The sequence below is a fragment of the Daphnia magna genome, linkage group LG2, assembly GCF_020631705.1.
Source record: "Daphnia magna isolate NIES linkage group LG2, ASM2063170v1.1, whole genome shotgun sequence".
NCBI classification, from domain to species: domain Eukaryota; kingdom Metazoa; phylum Arthropoda; class Branchiopoda; order Diplostraca; family Daphniidae; genus Daphnia; species Daphnia magna.
The window spans coordinates 17,939,655-17,965,567 of NC_059183.1; the positions used below are offsets into that span (position 1 = coordinate 17,939,655).

Genomic DNA, 25,913 nt, shown 5'->3' on the forward strand with positions numbered 1-25,913 from the left:
TGCAGTGACGGATGTATAGATTGAACATGACGTTAACGTGACCGATGTCTGGTATGCATTTGACCAAATCCCGAATAAGTGGCAGACGTTCATTTTAATTGAAAGCCATCAATACAGCATAATGTCTATAAATTGTACTTGCAGCAATAAAAATAATTTTGCTATTTATCCCACTTTTTTGTTGGTAATTAAATCGAACTACCGTGTTCGTTAGACAAACATTAAGGTCTTGGATGTGATGCAAGAACTATACGTAGAAGAATGCTGGCTGACAGAGAAAACATTGACAAAACGAAAGGGATGGAGGAATCCAGCAGCATCCATGGGCGACATCACTGATGTGGGTCTCGAACAAGCTCGCGTCTTTTTGGAACAGAACACGGTGCCTAACGGATTTATTTATCTTGTAATGGCAGACGTTGGGATGGGCCATGCGTTTTCCAGTGCCTCCAGACATCGGAGAACTTTGGGTCTCCAGAACGGTAACTACGACCTTTGGGTATTGTGATAAGAATTCGACACCCCGCGTTGCTTCTCTTGACGACGACGACCAGTCTTGCTGATGGTCTTATTTTCATTTGAAAAGGTGTATACACCAGTGTACCAAGTGTGGTCGCAGTTTAAGACCAATACCACACATAAGGAATCAGACACGGTCACTGGGGGGCGATAGTTGTCGTCGACTTAGTTTGAAATAACAATAGTCTAAACAAAATAACATTATGGAAAGGGAAGAAAATATGGAAAAAACCATATCGAGTTGCGGCAAACCGGGATTTTAAAGAGAAAAGGGACCGCGGACCACCCGTATTATGAAAACGGTGATAGTCGAACTCCTCCGCACTCACGCTACATTGTTATATATGGCCAAAGAAAAAGTGCGGAAAGTGATGATGCCGTTGTGAGACGGACTAAAGTACGGAGGCTTCGGCACTGATCCCCAGCAGTCTCTGAGCCATGACTGTCATCCTGCAGTTCAGAGGTCAGAAGACTTGCTAAAACCAACTATTTAAAACGAAATCTGTAATATGCAAGATTATACATTTTTTAGAAGGCCAGAACGGCTGATCGTTCACTGAAACTGAGCCCTTTTGTCATACTTCTTTTGCATTTTCCCATTCATAACATACACGCTTTATCTGCAGATACGCTAGTCAATATTTTGAGTTCTGTAAGAAATGTCTGACTACAGAGAAAAATTCGCATTTACATGCTTACATTACCAAAGTGGCACAGATCAATTACTCTCTTTTCACCAGGTTGAAATAGAAAAGTGGGGGAAATTGGACTGATATCTCCACCTGCTGGCAATTTTTAGAAGCGTTATAGACAATAACAATGAAAAACCAGAAGAAATATAAGTTAAGTTTCTTGTTAGAAACTTAGCTCCGAGACATGATTAGGGGCGTAGCGTCTGGTATCAGTTCCATTATTGCTAGTTCTGGTATTCCAAAAAAGGCATTTCAATCTGATATATCTCGGTCGAAAGTCTACTTCCCGCGTCATCACACACAAGTGCGACAGCTTTGTTCAAAGGAACTATTCAAACGATCGGCTGTCGTTGACAGATTTTTGTGGCGAAACCGACGAAATTTACAGCGCTCCTCAACCACCATCGTACTTGGCAAACGTCATTTCGGCAACTTAATCCTTTCACGCAATTCTTCAAGTCGTTCGACAATGAGTCGACATTTCTCACTAGGAGAGGGTACTCTTCAGGTGTCAATGGATTTATTCGCACTTAACCGAAATCGTTTATGCAAAAGCTTAAAGGAACTACCTCAAACACCAAAGAACAGTGTTGTAATTTTACAAGGTGGCCAGGGAGTGCCTCGTTATTGCACTGATGTGGAGTACCTTTTTCGCCAGGTATTTCTAGTGACTATCAGTCATGTAATAATCCTCATACTTATATTATTTTAATTACATTGTAGGAGTCTTTCTTTCACTGGGCTTTTGGTGTCATAGAACCAGATTTTTATGGGGCCATTGAAGTTGACTCTGAAACATCACATCTCTTCATCCCTAAATATCCAGAGGCTTATGCAGTATGGATGGGAAAGATATTTGATTGTGAACATTATAAGCAAAAGTATGGAGTTGATCATGTTCACTATGTTGAAGAGGCAAGTTGGCAGATGCATTTGTCGTGACCATATTGAAATGCTAGGTCATATTTTGCTTTTCTTTTAGATGGGAATTATTCTAGAAAATGCTAAAGCAGAAATGGTGCTCACATTAGTAAGTCTTGAAAAATCCAGTTTAATTTAACAAAATTATAAATCTGTTGCAAATGAACTTTAGAAAGGAATGAACACGGATAGTAACCTATGGACCCGTGAAGCCGTATTTGAAGGAATGAGCAAGTACGTATATGTTATGTCAGTAGACTGATGCGGGCCTACTGAAAAACAAAGATAACCTTGTTTGCTTTGTAGGTTCAAGATCGATAATGAGCTGTTGCATCCTGTCATCGTTGAATGGTGAGTTACCTTTGGTTATAAATTGTGATAGATTACGGAAACCTTTGTACAAAAAAATTTTTGTTTCAACATCGAGTTGCTGAACCTTGTTGTTCTAGCAGACGATACCCCTAAACAGTGATGAGGTGAGGTAGTAATCCGTCATGTTCTGTAGCACGAATTCGAAAGTCTTGTTATATAAGTAGAGACTTGTCATTGAAAAAGTCTCCTCGTAAGAGAGAGCAATGGCACTAGTTCTTCAAAATTACACCCGTTGGTTCATGTCGACAATCAAACTTGCATCACGGGTTATTAGGACAGGCAAAACTAAAAGGTGGTGTAGTAGCCACGATGGTCCCCCGCCTAGCCCACAATTCGGCCATTCTGTGATTCTGCTTCAAGATGGATTAAATATTGAAGAACTTCCTATTGCAGTAAGAAGAGCCAATAATCAATTTCTACAGATGAGATTGAAAAGTAATTTTGATGTCCCGAACAACCTTACATCCGCACAAAAAATTTCTTCTGATTCCATCTTCAAAAAGTGTCAAAATCCTGAAGCAGTAATTTCAAAATTGGATGAATTCAATATAGATGAAGTTACTGCTCCACTGGCTTATCATGCCCTGGCCAAATTATCCGAATTGGGAATGAATATTGAATATCGCAATCTAGGTGCAGAGCTAGACAAGTCTTTTACCATAGACTCTGTACTCTTGCAACTAGGAAACATAATTTGCAAATCTGGGACAACAGATAATTTAATTGGAAGCATGAAATTAATTCTCTTGCCCTCATTTCCTGGCAGAATTGGCTCTCTGAGGAAACTGTTAGCTGAACAGTGCCTTAATCAAGTACTTGATAACATGTGCAACATTGTTCAAGTGTGTCAAATTGTCGAGATTTTCTCCGCCATGCAACAGCAATTGTGGGCTGATAAATGCTGGGTTGGGCTGATGGGCCGAAAGATCGACGAAGCCGACATTTTAAGAGTTTTCAAAATTTTGCCATCTCTGAAAGAAAGTCAACGGGCCGTCTTCAACCATCTAGAGAGACTAGTGGTCGCTGGCGCGAACTTGCCAGAAGAGAGAAGTGTCCTAGAAATTTTGACCATTGTTGACGAGCTTAGATTACCCCACAGACGGATTTGCCTCTGCTTGTCTAAATGGATGAGACTAAATCTCCATATTATGACTGAAGATGGGATAACAAAGATGTTGGTGTTGTTCCGCCGGCTGGATTACTCTGATCCGCACCTGGTCCAAGCAATGGGACGATTCTTCAAATCCAGGACAAGCGGAGTGCAAGAAGAATTGATAGTAGCAGCATCGGATTATTTTCGACACTTCCAGTTGTGTCATACCGTGGTTTTAAACGTGGTAGCAAACAGTTTTTCCCGTCTAGGTCATAAAAAATTGAATGTCCAGACTGTTGAAGCTGTCTTGACAGCATTTGGCGTGCTTGATTTTCATCCTGAAAATGACTACGCATTCTGGTCAGCTGTTGAAGAAGCTATCGACAAAAGACTTATTGAATTTCGACCGGAATCGCTTTTGAACGTATTCTTGTCGTGCATTTACCTGCAACGTTATCCGTTAAACTTCGTCCCCCGACTTTTCTCTTCGCACTTTATTCATCGGTTGCATAGCCAAACGCAGTACGAGCTAATCGAGTCATGCCGTTCCAAAATGAAACTGCTCGATGCCGCCATGAGTTTCGAATGCGGCCAATACGGTACATCCCATGTTCTACCCAAGGATTACCATGCAAAAGCGATGGCGCGGGACGGACGAATCTCTCGTGCGGCCAACCAACTGGTTACCCCTCTTCTACAGATTTGCGAACATCGTTTCAACGTTACCGCCTCCGTCGTATTGAGAGATCTCCCGCTGAATCCTATTTACGTGGTTGATGTTTTGATTTCGCCAGCAGGTGAACCGGCCATCTTCCGCTATGGATACGGTCGAACGTACGATAACCGCAATTGCGTAGCCATCCTTATCCATCCACCAGAACACTATGCGATTCACACGACTTCTAAGAAAAGACTGGTGGGCGTTCAGGCTATGAGGCATCGTCATTTGTTACTAATGGGTTTTCGACCGGTCCACTTTGACTGGCAAGAGCTCGTTTCGTTGGAGGCCAAAAAAGAAATGCTTCAATTGTATCTTGATAGTCGCATCGTTCCCTTATTAAATGACTGTACGCGCTCGTAATCGTAGGTTAACAGTTATTTGCTGTCCGCGTGATATTTTTGGAAATACATTTTTTCTGCCTCTGTAAACGAAAAAGTAACTATTATTCTAGATTTGCTTTGTTTCATTAGCCGCGTGATCAAGACCCCTATGGAACTGGATGTTTTGCGCTATGCTAATAAGATTTCTTCTGCCGCCCACGTTGCCGTGATGAAGGCTGTACGTCCAGGCAAGTGTTAAAGTTATTGGTCTGTGTGATAACACCCTTAAACTCTCAATAAATTTTCTTTTGTAGGAATGAAGGAGTATCAATGCGAATCCGTTTTCCTTCATCACGCCTATTTTCAGTATACCTATTTTGAAAATAATCACAATAATGCTAAATGATGCTAAAATAACCATGGAATTGCAACCCGTACAGTGGTGGATGCCGGCACGTCTCATATACCTGCATATGCGGATCGGGGGAAAATGGAAGTATACTTCACTACGGCCATGCCGGAGCCCCAAACGACAAGGCCATTCGCGATGGCGACATGTGGTAATTATAACTGCAGGTCGGAGTGAATATTTTATTTGACCCTGCTTGGTTCAGTGTTAATATGGATTTCGCCACTTTTTAACGAGTTAAATAATACGCCATTTTAAAGGCTTTTTTTTTTTTTTAAACCTAAACTTTTTGTTATTCTCTCAAAAAGAGTCTTTTTCAAATTGAAATGTACGCTAACACCAGCTTTGGCTGAAAGTATAGTGCATAGTTCTAATTCACTAATGTTTGAAAAGTGGTTTAAATCTATCCGGTTGGACAGCACTCTGCATTCACTGCTGCTATGATAACATTCAACTTAAACTACAGATGCAAAAATTATTAAGACATTCGAAACGCATTTATTTTTTTAAAGCCTGTTTGATATGGGAGCAGAGTACTACTGTTTTGCTTCTGATATCACTTGTTCATTTCCGGCCAATGGGAAATTTACAAAACGCCAAAAAGGAATCTACAATGCTGTACTGGAAGCGAGTCGGGCTGTAATTGCTGGTATTAAACCTGGTAAGCGCTAAACTAACATTTGTAGTGCAAGATGATAATTTGTTTCAACCAACTTAGGTGTCAGTTGGATTGATATGCATTTGCTGGCCAATAGAGTGATGTTGGTGAATTTGAAGGAGTACGGGCTCTTACAAGGAGATGTCGACGACATGATGAAGGTACTATAAAAACATAAATGTATACTTTCACAAACCAATCGTTTAAATAAAAAGATAAAGGAAACTAACCAACTCCTTTGCTTATTCAAGGCGAACTTGGCGGCTACATTTCAACCTCACGGTCTTGGTCATTTTATGGGTCTCGACGTTCATGATGTTGGTGGATATCTGGAGGGCCATCCTGCTCGCCCAGAGAAAGCTGGCTTAAAAAGTTTAAGAACTGCACGCGTTCTTCAGCCAGGAATGGTATTGACTGTTGAACCTGGATGTTACTTCATCGACAAATTGTTGGATCAGGCATTAGAAGATCAAGAGCTTTCGAAGTTCTTGATTAGAGACGCTGTAGATGAACATAGAGGATTTGGTGGAGTTCGTATTGAGGACGATATCGTCGTCACTGAGACGGGAGTCGAAGTAATGACTGAAGTCCCAAGAAGGTACAGCACATCCTGAATAAGTTATTCTTACAGTCGAAGTTTAATCTTCAAACATTTTTATCTTTTTTTGTTTCTTTATTTCTTTTTATAGCGTTGATGAGATCGAGGCTGTCATGTCTGCAAAAAACTAATTCAGTTTCATGTATTTTACATTTAAATACTTCAAGCAAAGAATAATTCTTACTTCATTATTTTTAAAGAACTCATCTTATTAGTCTTGATTTTTGCGTTTTTTATTACAGCGTCGTTAATACGATTTTGGGGTAAATAAAACACTAAACAAACACTAGTGATTGACATTTTTTTATATTGGTTCTACTTTACAGAACTGAGAAAACTTAGCAAAGAGCTTTTTGCAGAAGAACCTTTGGTGAGGGTCTTTGATAGGTTCTTAAATTGGCTCCGAGAAAGTTGTTGTTTTGTTGATGCTTTCATGACTTTAGCTTTACAGGCTTTCACACTGTTTCTACTTACTTGCTGTTTGACCTGTTTTTTACCAGGGTTAATGTGTTGTACAGTAGCCTTATCTTTTTTACCATTTTTGTTTTTCGTAGTTATTTTTTGAGATGGCATCTCTTTGACTGGTTTTGGTTCTCTTGGAGGAAGAGGTGTTGGAAAAGCTGTAGACTTGAAGCAGACATGACATCTGATAATCAAATTAGACTTGCGTTCAGAAAAACGTTCAAGAATGTGTTTGTTAAAATTGTTAATTTTTTTCTGGGTTTTTGATTTCTTCAAAAATTTTTTTATGTTTTGTGTTTTGAAGGTCTTTCTGATTTCTAATTTATAGTTGCCTAAACTCCATGGGCTACCACAACTTTGACAAATGTTGGATTTACTTATTTTTCTAAATTTTACACCAACTTTTGTGTCATTAAGAGCTCGCTTGCATCTCAACCTATAACAAAATCAAGGAAGTGATTAATTTTCCACAAAATATCATTAAAAAAATTGGGTATTACAAGAGGTTTGCTGTAATAGCAGGATGGAAGTCAATTGTACTGACAGCAGCCTTCCACAAGAAAACTGAAGCTGAACTTTTCTCCTCCACTGAAATGGCAGTTTGATTCGGCACTGACATAATTAAAAGTAAATCTTGATGGTTTATTTAGTTCAAAGATCTCTCTGGCCACAAATAACTGACACTAACAATGCGAGTCTTCCGAAAATTGCCGAAAAAAAATCACATTACAAACATGGTATAATAGGGGCATCCCTAAAATGCGAAAGCGAAACGCGAAACGAACAGCGACTAAAACGCGGAACGCTGTGCGAAACAGCCCCCAGGCAATGGGCTGCGAAACACTCAAATATCGCCTAAAGGCAACCTAAATAGCGAAACGATTTTGCGAAACCCTTATTTAAAATGCCATTGGCTTTGGCATTTCATTTAGAGAAATAAGAACCGTGTACTATTCTATTTAGAGAAATAAGAACCGTGTACTATTCTTTTTTGAGAACATGTAACCCCGTTAAGCACTGTAAGCTCTACGCCAACAAAAACTCATTTTTTTTTATCTATGGTTCTTTCCAGTCCTTTTTTAATTTGTTGACATTTACTTGAACAAATTCGCGATGAATTGTTAACTTGTATTGGCTAATAGGAAACTAAACACGATGGGGAATAAAAAACTAGCATTTTAAATATAACAATGTGTTTAGAATCTGATTGAAGTAAATGAAATTAATTTATTGAATTAAATTGAGTTTAAACCATAAAATGTAAAGCCGTGGGCTAACTGGGATGTTCTCCAGTGCTCTGACCTCTGAGTGCCTTGAATGGTTCCATAGCATGTTAAATTTGGCCTGAAAAAAACTCATGAGACTGTTTGGCTCTGTCAGAAATGTAAAAGCCTTGCCCAAAATTAACTTTCAACACGTTGGTAAAAAAAAATATGTTTGACTTTAAATTACCTGCGATTCCTATTAAAATTTTCTTTTTTTATTTATTGAAATATTAACATTTCGCGCTTTCGCCAGCCATCCAGCAGCCTTCTGTTTCGCAACGTTGTTTCGCACTTTAGCATGGGAATGAAACACCATTCAGCGGCTAAACCGCGAAACAAACCATCTTGATTCGCACCGCGTTTCGCGTTTTAGTCGCTGTTCGTTTCGCGTTTCGCTTCCGCGTTTTAGGGACACCCGTATAATAGTTTAATCATAGACAACGAAGTGGAAGACCGCTAACGCCTATATCCCCCTGTAGCTATGCGCGTGACATGCCGCATAGTGGCGCTGAGTCCGCTAAGATAATAATTTTGGGTTTCCCTACTGATCCAATGCTTCACACACCGTAATTTTTAATTAAATCATGCACGGTATCACTTTGGTATGCACATGTAAATTAAGCACAAAAATTCAGCATATCGTGTGAATTATTTCATATTTTTAGTGGTTGGGTAACCTACGTTCATAAAATGTTTTATTTTTCCCCATTTCCCGAGACAAAAATTTTTTTTTCGAATTTTCGAGATAGGGAAAATGGGGGAAAATGTGTGTGACATTGGAATTTTGCGTAAAAAAATAAGCTTACAAAAATTTTGAATGAAAACCTTACGGTTATTATATTAAGTCCAAAATGGTTGCTTATTCACTACTCTCGATTCATGGTATTTTTCTTTACAGCTCTGCAAATAGAATAAGGAATGCTGGATTAATATACCGAGCTAAACGACACTGTCTCAATCCTTTTCGGTAAACAGAAATCGGGTTTTTGTTGAATATTGTCGCGGGGGAACAACAACAGATGTCCCTATCTGTTCCTGGAAGCGCCAAACTCAAACGCTATAGTTACGAATGTTCTACTATCTGTTAAATAAGTAGAAGTTCCAGAATAGCTTTAGAATGTGCAGTAAAATCTATTAACCTTAGGGAGAGGGCGTAATTTCAAAGCTAGTATAGAACCCACTGTTTTTCCATTATTAGTCGCTCTCTTTTCCACTAAACTAGACGCTTAGTAAAAGTAAGTATTCAATTCATTATTCATGTAATCATTGTATTCCCTTTTTCTGTGTTAAGAAAAATACAAACGTTTTCAAGTCAAGTGTGACAATATTCCGGGTCTTGAAGGATCTTGAAGAATGTGTTGTTAATTCTTACCTTCACGCAACGAAAGGTATTATTGACGTGGAAACAGTATTCTAGAGGGTCGAACCTGCTGAATATCGCTCTCAGCAACAACGAGACTATTGAGTACTTGTTGAATTTCTCCAGCTGCTTCTTTTGCGTTGATAATGTCCAGTAAACTTACCCATGTTTGGAGGTACTCCTTCCATCGACTAAAAACTCGGGAAAACTTTCCATGACATGTGTGGTTTCTAGCATCCATCGCAACCTTCAGCAATATCGAATCGCTTCTGAGAGACGCACCTTTTGCGAGAAAATCGGATTTAATTTTTTGTTCTTCAATAGAATGTTTCAAATTTTTGAAGACGTCAAATGTCGAGGATGGGTAAACGTTTTTGTTGCACCAAAAATGTACGTAAAGAAGTTCCAACGTGTCTGGCCAAGCAACTATAGAGGAGCAAGCTTAGTCCGAAAGCGGAACTTTCGTTGTAAGTGCCGGTTGTACAATAGAATGGATTTTCTTCAATAGCATGTTGATACTGACCTCTCACGAGGCGATTGCAGACTGTTCGCACATTACTGGCAGCACGTGCATCACCGACGCTTCGACAAAGCCTAATCCACGTTAACAAGTTTCTATGCCAGTTTTTCTTTAGTGCTGTTAGGTCGAGATGGCAGATTTCATTTCTTGCACTGATTGCTTTGCCGATTTCCCTGTTGAAGATGGGAGCGTAAAGAAAATGTCTGTCGATGCTGTTGTAGTGACTTAATATTTGCATCATGCCCGCGTAATCGTAATTGGTCGCCATCGGTGAAACTAAATGTCTTCTGCATAAAAAGATCCGAACTGCTGGAGTGACATAATATGTCAGACAAAAAAATAGCGTCTCGGCGATATGGATGATATCTGTAATACTCACATCAGGTAAAACGAGCTGTGCGGTTACGCGATGGGCTGTTGGCGCGTTTTTCAATTCTTGCTCTCTTATTTGCGTTCTTATTCTCCTTGGCGGGGTATGATTTTGATTATTGTTACCTTTCTTCCCCATTTTGGATTCTGCTAGCAGAACTCGGGACGAGGCAAATAATAAATTTGTTCATTTGAATTAGGATTCCAGCTTTATGCAAAAAGGCGTACGTCTCGTCTATTGGCAATTGGGTTTTCGGCATGAAATCTATTCGCATATCATTCTTTGCTGCAAAACTAACAGGGATTCTTGACGTTCTGCTTTTTAGAAATATTATCCAATAATATTCAAACTAATTTTCTGAAATGTGAAGACCGGATGCATCATTTTATGCATTCTTGTAATGCTTGACCCTGGATTAGAGACCTTACCGGAAGATACTACCGCGACGCACGTAAGTAGTTTCCTGGTAAAGCATAATCACTACACCAGCGCCACCTGGTATCTACACGGAGCAATAGATTTTCGAAAGTTAAACGCAACTATGGAACAACAGGTGTCTACTAAAAAGTGGGTCAAACGGCGTACAATCGATCTATGCTCATCCATAAAAAGTCGTTTGTAAATTTACAATTCAACATACTGTCTTGGTTTTCTAGCTGGCAAAAAGCATAAAGAGTAAAAAATAAAGTTCACTGTTTCTTTTTGCTTCCATGTAATTCCAAAATTATATTCATCTACTTTTATACTGATATAGTGGCGATTTCAGCTGCAACGTTTTAGACCCTTGGATTCACGGTATATAAGGGTTGATAAAACATTTAGTAATTGGGTTGGGGCAAGCTAGTGACTAAGGAATCCTCCTTAGTACAATGGGCGACTGAGTGTAGAATGAAAGGTAAGGCTGGATGTGTGATCTGACGCGCAAAGCACCCTTCATTAGACATTCTAGTCATGAAGCCGGCTTGAACAAGCAGTTGGGCCCACCGTGTTGCATGTGTGTCGTGGTAAGAATCATGGTGCTGGCTAGGTCGGAGACCGTCCAGACGCTAGGCTGGGAGACATGTATCGAATTTGTCGAGGATCATTTCCGTGAGGATGTCCCCCCATCCATTACTGTGATATTCGTGAATGTGTACTTCCCTGTGAAGTATAACGCATTGATATGATGGTAAATCCCGTGACTATGTGAGAACAGATTCCGTTGGTCTCCTCTAGGTTCAGATTCGTCTGGGTCAGGTAACTTATGAGCCCGGGTGGGGAATACCCGGTAAACTCATCTGACTCCTGTGAGGATTACCACGCACACACTACGGTGGATCACTCAACTGTTGCGAGTCAAGTTACACGAACAAGTCCCTTCCCTAAATATTTTTTCTTAGAAGCATGTTTTTTTTTTTTTTATTAAGCCATTTCCAGTTTCAAGCAGATTCTATCTGTTTAAATGAGTGTAGGTTTAGACTTTCTGAATTTCTTAGAGAACAATTTCCTGCAGAGCTCAAGCAGAATTTCAAAAAAGATGGGAAGGTAACTGTTTGATGACACTCACAGATTGGCGGTGAACGCTACATTGGCGGTGATCTACGCTACATTGTTATATATGGTCAAAGAAAAAGTGCGGAAAGTGATGATGCCGTTGTGAGACGGACTAAAGTACGGAGGCTTCGGCACTGATCCCCAGCAGTCTCTGAGCCATGACTGTCATCCTGCAGTTCAGAGGTCAGAAGACTTGCTAAAACCAACTATTTAAAACGAAATCTGTAATATGCAAGCTTCTACATTTTTTTAGAAGGCCAGAACGGCTGATCGTTCCTGAAACTGAGCCCTTTTGTCATACTTCTTTTGCATTTTCCCATTCATAACATACACGCTTTATCTGCAGATACGCTAGTCAATATTTTGAGTTCTGTAAGAAATGTCTGACTACAGAGAAAAATTCGCATTTACATGCTTACATTACCAAAGTGGCACAGATCAATTACTCTCTTTTCACCAGGTTGAAATAGAAAAGGGGGGGAAATTGGACTGATATCTCCACCTGCTGGCAATTTTTAGAAGCGTTATAGACAATAACAATGAAAAACCAGAAGAAATATAAGTTAAGTTTCTTGTTAGAAACTTAGCTCCGAGACATGATTAGGGGCGTAGCGTCTGGTATCAGTTCCATTATTGCTAGTTCTGGTATTCCAAAAAAGGCATTTCAATCTGATTGCATGAATTTTGGAATAATACATAAATTAATCACTTCATGTGGCCGACCTTCCACATGGGGCCTCTTCTTCAGCAACTGCTGCAGTACGTCAATGTATTTTTTGGGGCGAGACGAACCAGCCGGTGAGGTGGTTGTGTCTGATTTCTCATTTAACGGGAAATCAACAACATTGTCAACAGCAGAAGGATGTTCTGTAGAACAATCAAACGTTACGTATTCGTTCGGAATCTCGCAATGTACTAGATTCTTCAACTTTCATTTCTATACTTAAACGTTAGGTGGGTGGAAGCAAGCAGACTGATTGTGAACTTACGTGGCTGATTGGTGGTTGGCTCATCATCCGCAGACACGTATCGTAAAAGGGAGTCCAAATTAGAATGGGACAGTTCAGCAACGTGCGACAACAAGTGGGGACAATGCGATTTCAGTATATCAAACGAATCTTGTGTTTTTTGATTATTGCTGTTGCTGCCTTCGCCGATGATAGGCAAGAAAGCCAGAAAACAACTGCAATAAATGAGAAAAGACAGCAACATAGTAGTTGCGTTTATTCCTCACTAGCTCACTAGCAAGTCACTAGCAAGTCACTAGCAAGTCGACGCTGTAAATGGGATTCTTTTAAATACTGCAGCGGACTTGCTTGTATATATAGCCGTCTTGGTCAATCTGTTTTTTGTGCAGGGTGGCCGATTGGCATGAGCCTCACTTTTCTGATAGGAGATTTCGAACGAGAATCACGTGCAGGGGAAAAGTCATGCTGCTGTGACGCTAAAGGACCGCCTTTTCCCCGCACAGGTATTCGAACTGTGTTCCGCTGACGGGTGAGTTACTGATTAGTCTAGACTACTTGATATGTTTCACTGTAACAGATAACATATATAGCCCACCTGTTACATTCACTGGTGGATGACTCTGCAGTTCAGGATCCGTCTCGAATTTGATGTTGTTTTAGTTTTAAGAACCATTTTAATGGCTAACTCTTTAAATGGGTTTTTAAAGCCAATGTAAAAACCCACCTAATTAACAGCGACGATGTCATTCATCCCAAGTTTGTTGTACTGCAATATTCATCGAAATCGTTTTGATTTAATTTCTGGAATTGATCAATTGTAAACCTCTGATTGACAAAACTAACGGGCCTATATGTTTTGACAAAGATTGTGTCCCCATTTATCACGATTTTCTTTTTAACTTTAGCATCGGTATTATGGGAAATTCTCATACCTTCAGTAAAACGGGAATGTTTAAAACTAATAATAATAGTAATAATAGCAGTGCAATTGCTGAAATATGTTTTTTGACTTGGTCAACTCTGCGGCGACCGCAGTGGGTGTCTCTCCCACAGCGGGGTGAGAAAATATCATCACGGGATAAAGCACCACTACAATCGCGAGCAATTTGCTTGAAACGCAAGCGAAGCCATCATAATTCACTCGACACTGGCCACATCGAAGTGGGTAGATAGCGCGTCTAACGAGCTAGCGCAAGACCGTCGTCATTTAAGCAGAGCAACGGCAGACAAAGCAAATCATCGTCCGTCCTCGATGAACTTGTGCTAATCGACCATCTGCTTCAAGCCAAACTGACAATGTAACGCGCTACGGAGCAGCTCTATATGTTGAGGTAATATGTACACTGTTGCGGTTGGTCTGGTGTTTTTTTTTTTTTTATTATTATCATTTTTTTTCCCCTACGGAAAACAGCAGCGGCGGTTACACCGACAGCCGCGCCTTTTTTTTTGCCAAGCATGTCGTGATATCCATGCTGTGGTGAACGCACCAGTGGAAACGTTTCGGCTGGGAAAGTATTAGCTCTATAAATGATTACATGTAATCAATGACATCATATAGAGATGTGCAGTTACACTTGTTTTCGCCTTACTTAACTTAATACCGGCTTGTCTTGGTTAGCCGTCTTTCTGACGTATCTCCGAGTTTGCTGGAATGTTAACGTTCATTTCCCAATTTCAGTCATTGACTAGGTTGCAGCCACCTGTTGTTGAAAACACATCTATACGCTTCACAAATATTGCCCAGTTCTAGACCAGTTTTGGTAACTAGTCTATACAAAATTCAAACATTTAATTCCATTTTCTTGTATTTTGAGTCCCATATCCTATGATTGGCATGAAAACTACACCCAGTATACACACCTTAACCGCTTTTGCTGGTTGTGAATTTCTAAAGATACATTGATATATATCGATTCGTTTAGGGAGCATCAGTAGCACTAGGTTCACCAGGTTCACCAGGAGGACCAGGTTCACCAGGAGGACCAGGTTCACCAGGAGGACCAGGTTCACCAGGAGGACCAGCGGCACCAGGTTCACCAGCAGCTCCAGCAGCACCAGGTTCACCGGGAGGACAAGCAGCACCAGGTTCACCAGGAGAACCGGGTGGACCCTGCGGTCCTGCTGGGCCTATAAAATCGTTCGGAAATCTTGTGCTGTACATCGTGCTGTGAACATGTACCTTATGAAAAATTCTACATATTTTTGAAAAATGTCCTCTTTGTCAACAAGTTTACAAAGCGGACATGAATTCCTACGGCCGAAGGCCTACTACTACTACGTAGTAGAGACGTTAAATGAATTCCTACGGCCGTAGGCCGTTACTACTACTACTACTACTACTACGTAGTAGGTAATACATGATGTCCTCTTTGTAAACAAAGGTTGACAAAGAGGACATCTTTAGGTTGAACAACTTCATCGTAGACGATTGGCGTAAATTTTTTTAAAATCATACCAGTTGGCCCTCTCAGCAATTGTTGCAAAACACCCCACTTAAATCCGAAAAGACTGGATACAATGAATCGAGGATCTTTCCTGAGATTTAACCGGGATTCGATGAATTCTTCTTCTTGATCCGCATACGGCCCTATGTACGTGTAAACGGTAATCACATTTTTGTTTCGAATTAAAGACTAGGCAATATTTCTGTTACGTTTAAATTTTAGTTTAAGAAATTCAGATGAAAATGCTTGATTATTACCAAAGAGTCCTCTCACGATCGGCAATCCACCTTTGGAAATGGGCTGCTCGTTGTAGACTTGATCCCTCACTGCCAAGGGGTTTTCCGATTGCTGCTCTTCTCCAAGTAGCTGCCCATCAATCGGCTGCAGTTCGGTATAAGGAAATTGATCAGCGTATTGTGGCAGTGCATAATAGGTTGGGTAATCAACAGCAGGACCAACGACGTAGAGTGGCCACACTACGATGGCAACCAATTCGGTATTTAAAAATAAACGAAACTTGAGCATTTTGTATTTCTAACAGGCGCAAAAATGATTACCTCTTTGACGATGTCTGGTCGGCTGTCGGATCGTCGAAGGGATATTGCGAAACTGAGAATACCGATTGCTAGACGGTAGTTCACGGTAAGTAAACAAATGGGGTTGTTACGTTGCATATTCTAATTGATGGGGATGCGCTTCACTATTTTCTCCGGGTCCGCAGTGTCACGATTTGTCTCCAACACCACTATCATGTCAACATAAGCTTGCACATCACACAGTTTGGATTTCGAAACTTGGGTTTTGTCAGTTTTGTCGAACGAAGAAGAAACGCAGTCTCCTACCACTCTGGCTCCTTCAATGCAATTGACATTCAAGAAGAACTTTGACAACTTGCAAATTGGAATTAACTACTTGGCGATTCATTCAGGCGTAACCAACTTCTTAACTAGATCGGCGATTACATTCCAACCTAAAAGAAAATTGTAAAAGCATCAACAAACAAATCCAATATCATATGAACTGCATACTGACCGGCTACTTGACACTCGAATTTCGCTATGGCATAAGCCACTTCTTCGTTTTGAGTTCCCTCAAAGTTACACTCACAGTATGCGACTCCACCATTAATCTTCTCTTCGAAATTTGAACCCAGAATCCTCAACAAATCAAGACCCTCTTCACGGGCCCATCCATAATCGTAATGCGAACTTGTTTGATCAATTTCGACTTGTCGTTCACTTTCTTCTTTATTGGCCATCTTCTCTTGGTCTGGCTGAATGGTTCCAACATATTGTTCGACCCAATTCAATTCGATGCTCAAGTTTCTCGTCACATTTTTAGAATCAATGAAGTGTGAAACTTCAAATACTTTGCCCTTTTCAGGATTTGTAACTGATTCAAACTGTTCAACATCAATGGAGTTTTCTCTTCTTACATTTTGGATTTTTCGCTTTGCTAATGCAAGGTGCACATCTAAGCAACTGCACTGCAACAATGCTTCCGCGAAAACTCGATCACGTCTCCGCAATAGTTCAAATGAAAGGAATTTCTCGTCATATTTTTCGTTTAAAACCAGGAACAAGATATTTTCTTTCAACACTTCCTCAGAGTGGTAAAAATCCGCTTCACTGTTCAAACTGTCATTTTTTATGAAAAAGGCTTCTGTTGCAATTGTAGGAGAAGAATTCGCTGGCTTCGAATCGGTGCTGCACCGATAGCACTGCTTCAGCCATAGGGGGTTAGTCTTACCAGTGACCTTGAGTTCTGATAGGGCAACGAGAATCACGTGACTAGGGTCACATTTTGCTCTTGTTTGCCGCAGGGCAACTGCCAATTTAGATTACTATTCATTGATAATCGGGGAAGACACCGATCACCGATATCACCACACCCAGCACTGAAATCGCTTCCCCGATTAAGATTATCCCCGCACCGGATCGACTAAAAAGCTCCCCGATTGGTGCGACTATTTTTCACGGTTCTATTAATCTGCTTTTTTGTATTCCTGTTTCTTGTTGGCCTTGGATGATCTCGTTCCTTACTGCTCGTTTTTTTTTCCCCCTCTCTCTCTCTTTTTCTATTCAGTCCCTTCCAAATGTGTTGTACAAGTCATTTAGGTTGTGCGTGGGCATCTGTCCTGCCGGCCAGCCGGCAACACATGGCGCTACTTCACGCGCTCTCCATCACTTTCGAGTTGCTGTAAGTCAATTGGCAACATCGGCAAATTAAAAACAAAAGGGGGAAAATGAACAATTTCTTTTGGCTCTGCACCATTCAGGACACATGGACACAGATAATCGTATCAATGGGGCCACACACTCACTCACTTCAACAGATTTTTTAACAATGCACTTAACTAGTTTTTTAAAAAATGGAGCTCATGGGAGAGAAACTGATATGGACAACTCATCCGGAATGCGAATGGTGTAAGAAGGGAAGGGGGAGAACTGCTGCTACCGGACTATGGAGGCCAGGTAGTCGCACAGACGAAGAAAGAAAAAAAAAACTCGAAAATCATGTGCAGGAGTCAACTGTACGCTGACGGAAATTCTATTTCGGGAGCCGGGACCCGAGTTCGCAGGAGGGTGACGATGGTGGGGGGGGGCGATACGAGAGAAACTAACGTCCCGTTTGGAACGGATGAATCACCAATCAGTGAACACACTGATTGGTGGTGTCCCGATCATGGCCGGGGAATATTATGTACGTTTTTTTTTTTTATTTTCGGAGATATTGCGAACAATTTCGTACAAACTTTTACTTCACTACAGATCACCTGCAGCAAAGTTGATTAGCTTCCGACGATTTCTTTTACCATTGGAGGGAAATATTGCAGCTTAGAAGGGAGAGAATATGTTTTACAGGTTATCATAGATTTACAGGTTACAGGTTATCATAGATGATAAAATAGATAGTGACGTTTTTTCTTTAGATTGTGAAGTCAAACTGTGTATCGGTTTGCATGTTTGTTGCAAGTTCAAGAAGACACTGCATCATCAGAAACAGCTCGGCAGGAGCACTCTTATCCAAGCAGCTAATAAAGTCGATTCGCTGCCAGCAGTCACTGTGTTCGCCCACGCCTTACGCTTTTTTAAGGAACGCGCACTTCGTGAATTGTCAGATCAGAATAATATAATATATATTAATATAATAATCAATAATATATTAATATAATAATCAATATAGTCATTCTGACCAAAGTGAGCTCTCTTTTCATTCCAACTATTTTTGGGTTTGTAAGTTGGCATTGGAAGGGCTTTATTTACTGACACTTTTCTGGGTAAAAGACCACTTTGGAAAAGTTTTTCTTCATAGCCGTGACGGCGTGGAACTGGTCCTTTTGCAACTTTGTCAGCATGATAGCGAAAGCGAACAGTCGTCAATTCCGGATTGAACAAAGCATTTGCTTTAGAAACTTGACTAGAAACTCCAATCAGAGGCCGATATCTTAGAGCCATACCAAGGGTAGAAATCTTGGAACCAAGCAGGGACGTCATGTTGCACGAAAATGCCACCAAATGGTTAAATTTAAATGAAACTTCAGGAAGCAAATAAGACAAAAATGGTGTATCCTTTTGATTAAATGTACTAACAGATAGAATGTTATCGACTGCGGTTAAAGTCTGCCTGTGAAAAAACAGTCAGCTAAACTGAAACTCCAGGCGAGATGTAAATTCTATTGTCTAGCAGACGATTTTCAAATTTCACTCAACGATTGTTCCGCACAGTCTTGATACATCTTTGATACATCTTGTCATGACAATGACCTTCATCTAGAAGGTCATTGTCATGCTGTTCAAAGACTTCCGTCAGTTCCTCATCGCCATCATCGACGGGCGTACTAAGCATCTGACTTATGGAACGCTCGCTCGAATCGTACGAAGCTACGGCTAACGTGGTGGTGCCCAGCTCATCGTCTTCCTCTTTTATCCGGTCAACTCTCTGAAAGAAAAACGAATAGTATCATGCCAAATTTTATTTTGTGTGTGAATAAGTTGAAACTTATCTACCTTGGGTGACGGTGGGACATCTGGCCAAGGTGAGCTGGACGTACGGCCAAGAACTAAATGTCGGCCCAACGGCGGTTCAAACAAAGTAGATCCTTCTCGTGCAGCAGCGTCGAATTCCATCGATTGGAGAATACTAACGCCATCTTTGGAGGTCTCGCTGACTGTTCGTCGTCGTAGATGGCTACCTCCAGTGTTGCCTAGCGATCGAAGCATGGCTAAATCTTGTGGTTCAACCACTTGATGTATCTGTATAGGAGGGGGGTTCGCCATGACACTCGTTTGGCCATCATCATCCGGATCGAACGCCGCACAGCTAGATCTTCTACCACCCATGCGGCTTCGATCGACTGATGGATCGACTGTTGTTAGATGCCGACGGAAGTCTTCGACAGTCAACGGCTGTGAAGGTGGTGCAGGCAAGGCAACGTTTGGAGACGATTTGAACGAGCGCCTGTTTTTGGTCGGAGAGATTTGCTGGCGGTCTCCATCCGTTGATCGAATGCTCCTTTGAAACGACATGAAACGATGGATTACGGCCAGGGAAGCGTTCGTTTGTTCCAAAACTTCTTCGAGCCTTATCAGGCGAAAGTCAACCGATTGAAGGCTGTCGCCATGTTGGGCAGATTTTTGGTACGAATCTTCAATTTTGGACCCCATACCGTCCAATCTTTCTCCAATCAACCGGACCCGTTCATCTGTGCTCTGATGTTGTTTGGCCTCTCTCTCGCGGACCAGCCCTTCCATCGATTCTTCTTCAAAATCGTACAATCGTTCAAGATCGTCCTTGTCCAAAAAGAGTTTTAGTCCGTAGTCATACGACTCTTTCATTCCTGTTTCAAAACAAGACATTATTGTTAATAGAAACCCTAAAGCCCCGGAATTGCAATTCTTTTTTTCACCTTTAAGGCATCTTCGACACCATTTGAAAATGAGATAAATAAGATGCGAGAAGATGATGAGGGGTGGCGGTAAGGCCGGCTTCTGTTCGTACTCCATGACGACATTAAAACGATTGAATTTTCATATTTGGTGTGAGAAGACGTTTGTCCTCAGGAAAATGGAGTTGAAGACGGCGATGAGCAAATTGAGTAGTAAAATATTGGCCACCAGCAAATAGCATGTCATTACGAGTGGATTGAGCCAGCGACCGGTTTCGCAAGGGGGCATGTCAGGATCAAAAGATCCATCCGGTTTGGTTCTGTTGCCGCATGGAGGATCGATATCTCCGGCAAACAATTCTCCGTAAATCATGAAATACGGTTTGAAAAAGATGTCCCGCACCAGGAACCACGAAAACTCTTCGTGTGGGAAGAGAACCGACTGGCGGAAAACACCGTAAGACATGAGCAACACGAGCATCAACGTGATGTAATAGATCATCTTCTCCAATATGCGGCCAATCATCATCACGAACGGTCCAAGAAATTTAGAAACTTGAAGAATTCTTAAAATTCGGATGTACCTGCATACGTTTTCCAAAAAAATGTTTAGTTTGAAATGCCAAAACGAAACGTGCACTTTTCATTATACCAAAAGACGATGTTGAGACAGTAGAGGACATGGCCGATTTCCAGTGTGTCTTTCTGGAGACGAAATATCATGGCAATAAAAAATTCGATGACAAAGAAGGCGTCGCAACAATTCCACGCGCTCGAAGCCCAAACGGATATATATTCGTAAATATGTATATAATCGTATTCTTAATAATATTAATTTTTGTGGCTGAGCTTCATCGGCTCGCTGGCCAGAATTTCACGCACCTTCTCCCCGCCAAAGCTGGCCATGTGCAGGATAACGTAACATTCGTTCCACTCGGGCGTCGGTGGCGTCCGTATCAGCACCGTGTACGTGTAAATGATGAGGAAAATGAAATAAGCCATGGACCAAGACCAGAATTTCGTGATGGGCGCTGCGTAAAACTCGTAGAATTTCCTTTTGATGCGAGACTGACGCATACGGCGCCGTTCGTAAATGACACCTGGATCGACAGCCGCAAAAACTATCTGTTCTTTGCTGGTGTTGTTCTCTTGATTAAGCTCATCTTTCTCGACAATTGGTACGTTACTGGTGGCTCCAGGAGTAGAAGAGCCGGAATGGTGACGCTGGCGATGATGACTACTGCCACCACCAGCGTTCATTTCAACTCCGTCGGCCAAACTGACGCGCCTCATACTGGCACTGCGTTGGGATCTCGGCGAGCTGGACGGAGACAAAGAAGCCGACGACGAATTGGAAGAGGAATGATCGCTGCTCGTATTGTTGTCGCGCCCTTCGTCCTTCAGGTCGATCATGTGCTCTTCTTCAGTTTGAGGCATCAACTGGAGCTCCTCTTTAGATTTGAATTCCAAACGGAGAATCAGTGGCGGGCAAATGATGGCCAGTACAATTTTCAGGTTGGTTGAGCGTCGTGTGCGCAATCCACCGAGCCACAAGTCGCCCAGGATGAGCTGAGCACAAGGATGGGCCAACAGTTCACGATGATGACATGCAAAGGCCAACCTGAGGCAAGTTTGACGAGACCAATTGGACAATTCGCAGGTCAATAATTGCTGGGCGAGATCATCGTCTTGACGGTAGCAATAGTCTAGCAATTCCAATGCCTCGCGATCGAATTCGGCTGCGTAACTGCGTAATTCATCGTAGATTTCGACTTCCAAATCGTCGTCAGCCGCTTCGCTGGCCATGGCTCGATAGAGTTTGCTGGCCACCAGCGCTTTAGCAAGGGCCTCCTCACCATGGTGCCACATCAATTTGGCCATGGCTTGGCGTTTGATGAGGACAGACCAGATGAGAAGTTCGTTGAACGGCTGTTGAGAAAATAAATTAAAAGATGTCTCTACATGGCACTGGCTATCGTCAAGTGTGCTCTGATTGTTGCCCCCGTTGCGCAGAACGTGATTACTAAGTGATAAGCCAAAAAGATCGGTTAATATTGGCATTAAACAATAGATTTCAAGACACTGTGCATACCTGTAAACTCGTGCTAAGGCACTCTGGACTACCGGCGTCGGTTTCTTCATCAAGATCGTGTAATTGTGACGAAATTTTCGCGTTCCATTATAAACCAATGCCTTACAAGATATTGGCTAGCGAATTAAAGCTATCCAAGACTTGGTAGCCTAGAACCCATTCTTTAATAAACCAAGGTTCGTCAGAACCCTGGCTAACAAAAAGAAAGAGTCCCTGCTCCCAAGCCCTAGCTAGCTTAACTCTAAACCAAAATCCTTGTTAGGCCTGGCTAACAAATGGAACACGGAGGGCTGATTCTAAATGCTATAAATAAATAAAAAAGTAATATTAAATAATGTTTAAAAATAAGATCTATAATTAAAAAGAATTAGAAAAAAAACTTACCAACCGAACATAGAGCAAACATTCCAGGTTCACGTTCCATTATAAACCAATGCCTTACAAGATATTGGCTAGCGAATTAAAGCTATCCAAGACTTGGTAGCCTAGGACCCATTCTTCAATAAACCAAGGTTCGTCAGAACCCTGGCTAACAAAAAGAAAGAGTCCCTGCTCCCAAGCCCTAGCTAGCTTAACTCTAAACCAAAACCCTTGTTAGGCCTGGCTAACAAATGGAACACGGAGGGCTAATTCTAAATGCTATAAATAAATACAAAAAGTAATATTAAATAATGTTTAAAATAAGATCTATAAAAAAAAGAATTAGAATAAAAACTTACCAACCGAACACGACACTCGGACACCATGACGCGGATAATCATATGACGGATTGGCGATCTTTCCACCACTGAAAAATTTCCAATGGGGTTTTACGGTGGAGCCATCATTGAAATCATCCGCCAAGGTATCCTACCAATTGCGTACAAGCAGCCATTATTTTAGATAATAATTTTAATTGCAAGTATTTAAACTACCAGGCCGACCAAGAGCGAGTCATTGATTGCAGGTCCTATATCAAATTCATTGACTGCCCAAGAAACAGAGGCAGACGATTTCGGACAATTGACGATTTTTTACAATTGACATGTAAATGTACAATAAAGCACTGTGAGTATTTGGAGGAATGTAGCACCTTGGTCATTAAAAAGGTCACCTAAGTCATCACTTTTAGTTATATTACCTTAAAATAGCTAAGACAGTAGACAGTTGGCCAGCCACAAACGACGACGCCATCGAATACGATATTCGTTAAGATAAGACGACTGAAGCCTAGCGTCCAGTAGACAACGAACATAGGTATTACACTAGCCTCCGCCAGATGGAACATGGCTTCTATCCTCAACACTTTGGTTGTCACAGCATTTGTATTGCTGGGGCACTCCTAGTTCACGGATAGTCAGTTTTGTTTTCTGGCTCTCAAGCTCTCGCCTGAAGTTTCGTTCAAAAAAATGTGTCCTATTATTTCATGATTTTTTCGTATTACATTCGTGCAAATTTGTTGAAAACCTCTGGCTAGAGAATCAGTTTCCTTTGTTAATGGTTGCCCAAACTCTTTTCTCCACCTACTTTTCGAAAACATGATGGCCGACATTTAGGCATCAACCAATCAAATAGTATAGTCATTCTAGCAAAAAAAGGGGGGTGTACCTCAAACAATTAGTAATGAGAAATTTTATTAATGAGCACTATTTAGTCTTTTTACGTAAGTGTGTAAAAAAATTCAAAAAATCGTACGTAGGGATCACATATAAATTTTCAATTAAAAATTAGAAAATAAGAAATGGGGGTGTAATTTTAAATTTTTTTTGTTTTTATTACATGTAATCAAACTGTATGTGTTAATAAACGTGTGTTTCTAATTTAAATGTTTTTTGTGTAGATTTACTATTTTTGTTTTAATTTTAAAGTTACTGAAATTGGTTTCCGCGTCGAAATTTTTTCGCCGTGTTTAACACGGCGCTTATGGCGCTACGCGTCTTGTTAAAATTGATGTTAAAAAAAAATAAAAAACCTAAAAATCCCCAAATAGTCTAGTTTTGTAGCCAATATAACCTAGTTTATTTTGTATTAATTATATCTTATGAATATAACACAGTAAAAAAGTTATAACCATTACAAAAAAAACTCCCCTTTTTTAGGTTTTTCCAAATTCCGCAAAATTCAAGTGGCTGGGGGCGCATACAACTATACAATTGAAACCTATTGTTATTGTTATAAAAAAATTCAAAATGTTGAAGTGTCGAAAAATAGGAACGAGGAGTAATCTTAAATTTAATAACAGTTGTAGTCGAGTAAAAGTTGCAGCGCCCCCCCGAAAATGTCACCCTAGCGGGTGTGTTGTAAAAGCCACTTGAATTTTGCGGAATTTGGAAAAACCTAAAAAAGGGGAGTTTTTTTTGTAATGGTTATAACTTTTTTACTGTGTTATATTCATAAGATATAATTAATACAAAATAAACTAGGTTATATTGGCTACAAAACTAGACTATTTGGGGATTTTTTTAGGTTATTTAGTTTTTATGTAGCATCAATTTTAACAAGACGCGTAGCGCCATAAGCGCCGTGTTAAACACGGCGAAAAAATTTCGACGCGGAAACCAATTTCAGTAACTTTAAAATTAAAACAAAAATAGTAAATCTACACAAAAAACATTTAAATTAGAAACACACGTTTATTAACACATACAGTTTGATTACATGTAATAAAAACAAAAAAAAATTTAAAATTACACCCCCATTTCTTATTTTCTAATTTTTAATTGAAAATTTATATGTGATCCCTACGTACGATTTTTGAATTTTTTTGCACACTTACGTAAAAAGTATGTCTAAATAGTGCTCATTAATAAAATTTCTCATTACTAATTGTTTGAGGTACAAAAGCTAAAATGACTATACTAAAATTCAAGATAAGTAAGGCAGCAAAAAAAAAAAAAAATTATGAAGGAAGGGGAATTTTTGGCGGGAGATGGCAATAGAGCAGGCAAAGCAAAGTTAAAGAACAACAATAAAACATACAGTGAAGGATATTAACGCACACGTGTGTACTATTTTAAGGATTTCTATTTTCCTTTTCTTTGGTGCATTAGAAATGGTCTATAAGACAGTTCTTCAACATTTCGCAAGACAGACTTCATCAAAGGTAAAGCTAACATTCTAGACATGCTACTTATTGTTTTATTTCGCTTTATTCGAATATTTTCTTCGCTCGTTCTCCAGAAGCCGTCTGCTGGAGAAGCCGTCTATGTGGCCTACGGCCACTACTACTACTACTACTACGTAGTAGTAACCGACCTACGGTTTTTATTCATGTATGTTGTGTATTGTCTTGTATGTATTGTATGTATTGTCTTGTAAAAATGTAAAAGTTAGTGGTGGATTTGTGGGTGGATGGAGGGACAATGAAGTCTTTTATTTGTATTTCAATTTGAATTTTATTTACGTGTTCAGTATATATATATGACTGGATTGGGGATCGAAAATCTGACCTGCTGAACATCAGGCCAAACCTTTAGCATTAATCCATCTGTGATGCAACGGTACCAACAATTTATTCCTCAATAACCTTGTTTGTAGTGCACAAGTTGATATGTTTCACAATGTCAAACATAGTTTGTATGGTTGCTAATAGCATAATGGAAGAGTGCTGAACTCTGAAATCAAATGTCCGATGTTCGATTCCCATGGTTAAGTTATTTGGTACCGGCAAGAAATAGGATGTCTAGAATTAGAAAACAAGCTGGGTACGAACTTAGAAATGAAGAAAAT

The 25,913-nt window shown here is 40.4% G+C and overlaps 5 protein-coding genes, 1 long non-coding RNA gene and 1 pseudogene across 7 annotated transcripts; 3 read left to right on the forward strand and 4 right to left on the reverse strand.

Annotated features, from left to right (window-relative positions):
* Window positions 1-1,354: 1,354 nt before the first annotated feature.
* Window positions 1,355-6,589, forward strand: LOC116935999 (xaa-Pro dipeptidase). Its single transcript, XM_045170383.1, has 12 exons — window positions 1,355-1,869; window positions 1,935-2,126; window positions 2,194-2,241; window positions 2,305-2,366; window positions 2,439-2,483; window positions 4,789-4,886; window positions 4,953-5,004; window positions 5,079-5,198; window positions 5,560-5,708; window positions 5,766-5,866; window positions 5,957-6,303; window positions 6,395-6,589. The coding sequence occupies exons 1-12, from the start codon at window positions 1,396-1,398 to the stop codon at window positions 6,432-6,434; spliced, it is 1,728 nt and encodes a 575-aa protein (XP_045026318.1). The 5' UTR covers window positions 1,355-1,395; the 3' UTR covers window positions 6,435-6,589.
* On the forward strand, window positions 2,490-4,746 carry LOC123466467 (FAST kinase domain-containing protein 3, mitochondrial-like). Its single transcript, XM_045170382.1, has one exon. It carries the CDS (start codon window positions 2,708-2,710, stop codon window positions 4,676-4,678), a length of 1,971 nt encoding a protein of 656 aa, XP_045026317.1. The 5' UTR covers window positions 2,490-2,707; the 3' UTR covers window positions 4,679-4,746.
* A 1-nt stretch (window position 6,590) lies between the features above and the next one.
* Window positions 6,591-7,524, reverse strand: LOC123470269 (UPF0711 protein C18orf21 homolog). The gene is made up of 2 exons (XM_045170384.1): window positions 7,266-7,524; window positions 6,591-7,201 (listed from the first exon to the last, which is right to left on the reverse strand). The coding sequence occupies exons 1-2, from the start codon at window positions 7,382-7,384 to the stop codon at window positions 6,619-6,621; spliced, it is 702 nt and encodes a 233-aa protein (XP_045026319.1). The 5' UTR covers window positions 7,385-7,524; the 3' UTR covers window positions 6,591-6,618.
* Window positions 7,525-12,148: 4,624 nt separating this feature from the next.
* LOC116935413 lies at window positions 12,149-13,152 on the reverse strand. 2 transcript variants are annotated; one of them, XM_045169131.1, is made up of 3 exons: window positions 12,803-13,152; window positions 12,537-12,680; window positions 12,149-12,455 (listed from the first exon to the last, which is right to left on the reverse strand). In XM_045169131.1, the coding sequence occupies exons 1-3, from the start codon at window positions 13,023-13,025 to the stop codon at window positions 12,397-12,399; spliced, it is 426 nt and encodes a 141-aa protein (XP_045025066.1). In that variant the 5' UTR covers window positions 13,026-13,152; the 3' UTR covers window positions 12,149-12,396. The 2 variants fall into 2 exon arrangements, with proteins under 2 accessions (XP_045025066.1, XP_045025067.1); XM_045169132.1 differs by having other exon boundaries at window positions 12,523-12,680; window positions 12,803-13,150.
* Window positions 13,153-15,152: 2,000 nt separating this feature from the next.
* LOC123469941 lies at window positions 15,153-17,338 on the reverse strand. The gene is made up of 5 exons (XM_045169298.1): window positions 17,332-17,338; window positions 16,258-17,052; window positions 15,783-16,195; window positions 15,483-15,701; window positions 15,153-15,368 (listed from the first exon to the last, which is right to left on the reverse strand). The coding sequence occupies exons 1-3, from the start codon at window positions 17,336-17,338 to the stop codon at window positions 16,146-16,148; spliced, it is 852 nt and encodes a 283-aa protein (XP_045025233.1). The 3' UTR covers window positions 15,153-15,368; window positions 15,483-15,701; window positions 15,783-16,145.
* Window positions 17,339-18,777: 1,439 nt separating this feature from the next.
* On the reverse strand, window positions 18,778-23,343 carry LOC116936305 (annotated as a pseudogene).
* Window positions 23,344-24,884: 1,541 nt separating this feature from the next.
* Window positions 24,885-25,565, forward strand: LOC123470024. Its single transcript, XR_006643398.1, has 2 exons — window positions 24,885-25,287; window positions 25,365-25,565. It is a non-coding gene; the product is annotated as an uncharacterized LOC123470024 (long non-coding RNA).
* The last annotated feature ends 348 nt before the right edge of the window (window positions 25,566-25,913 follow it).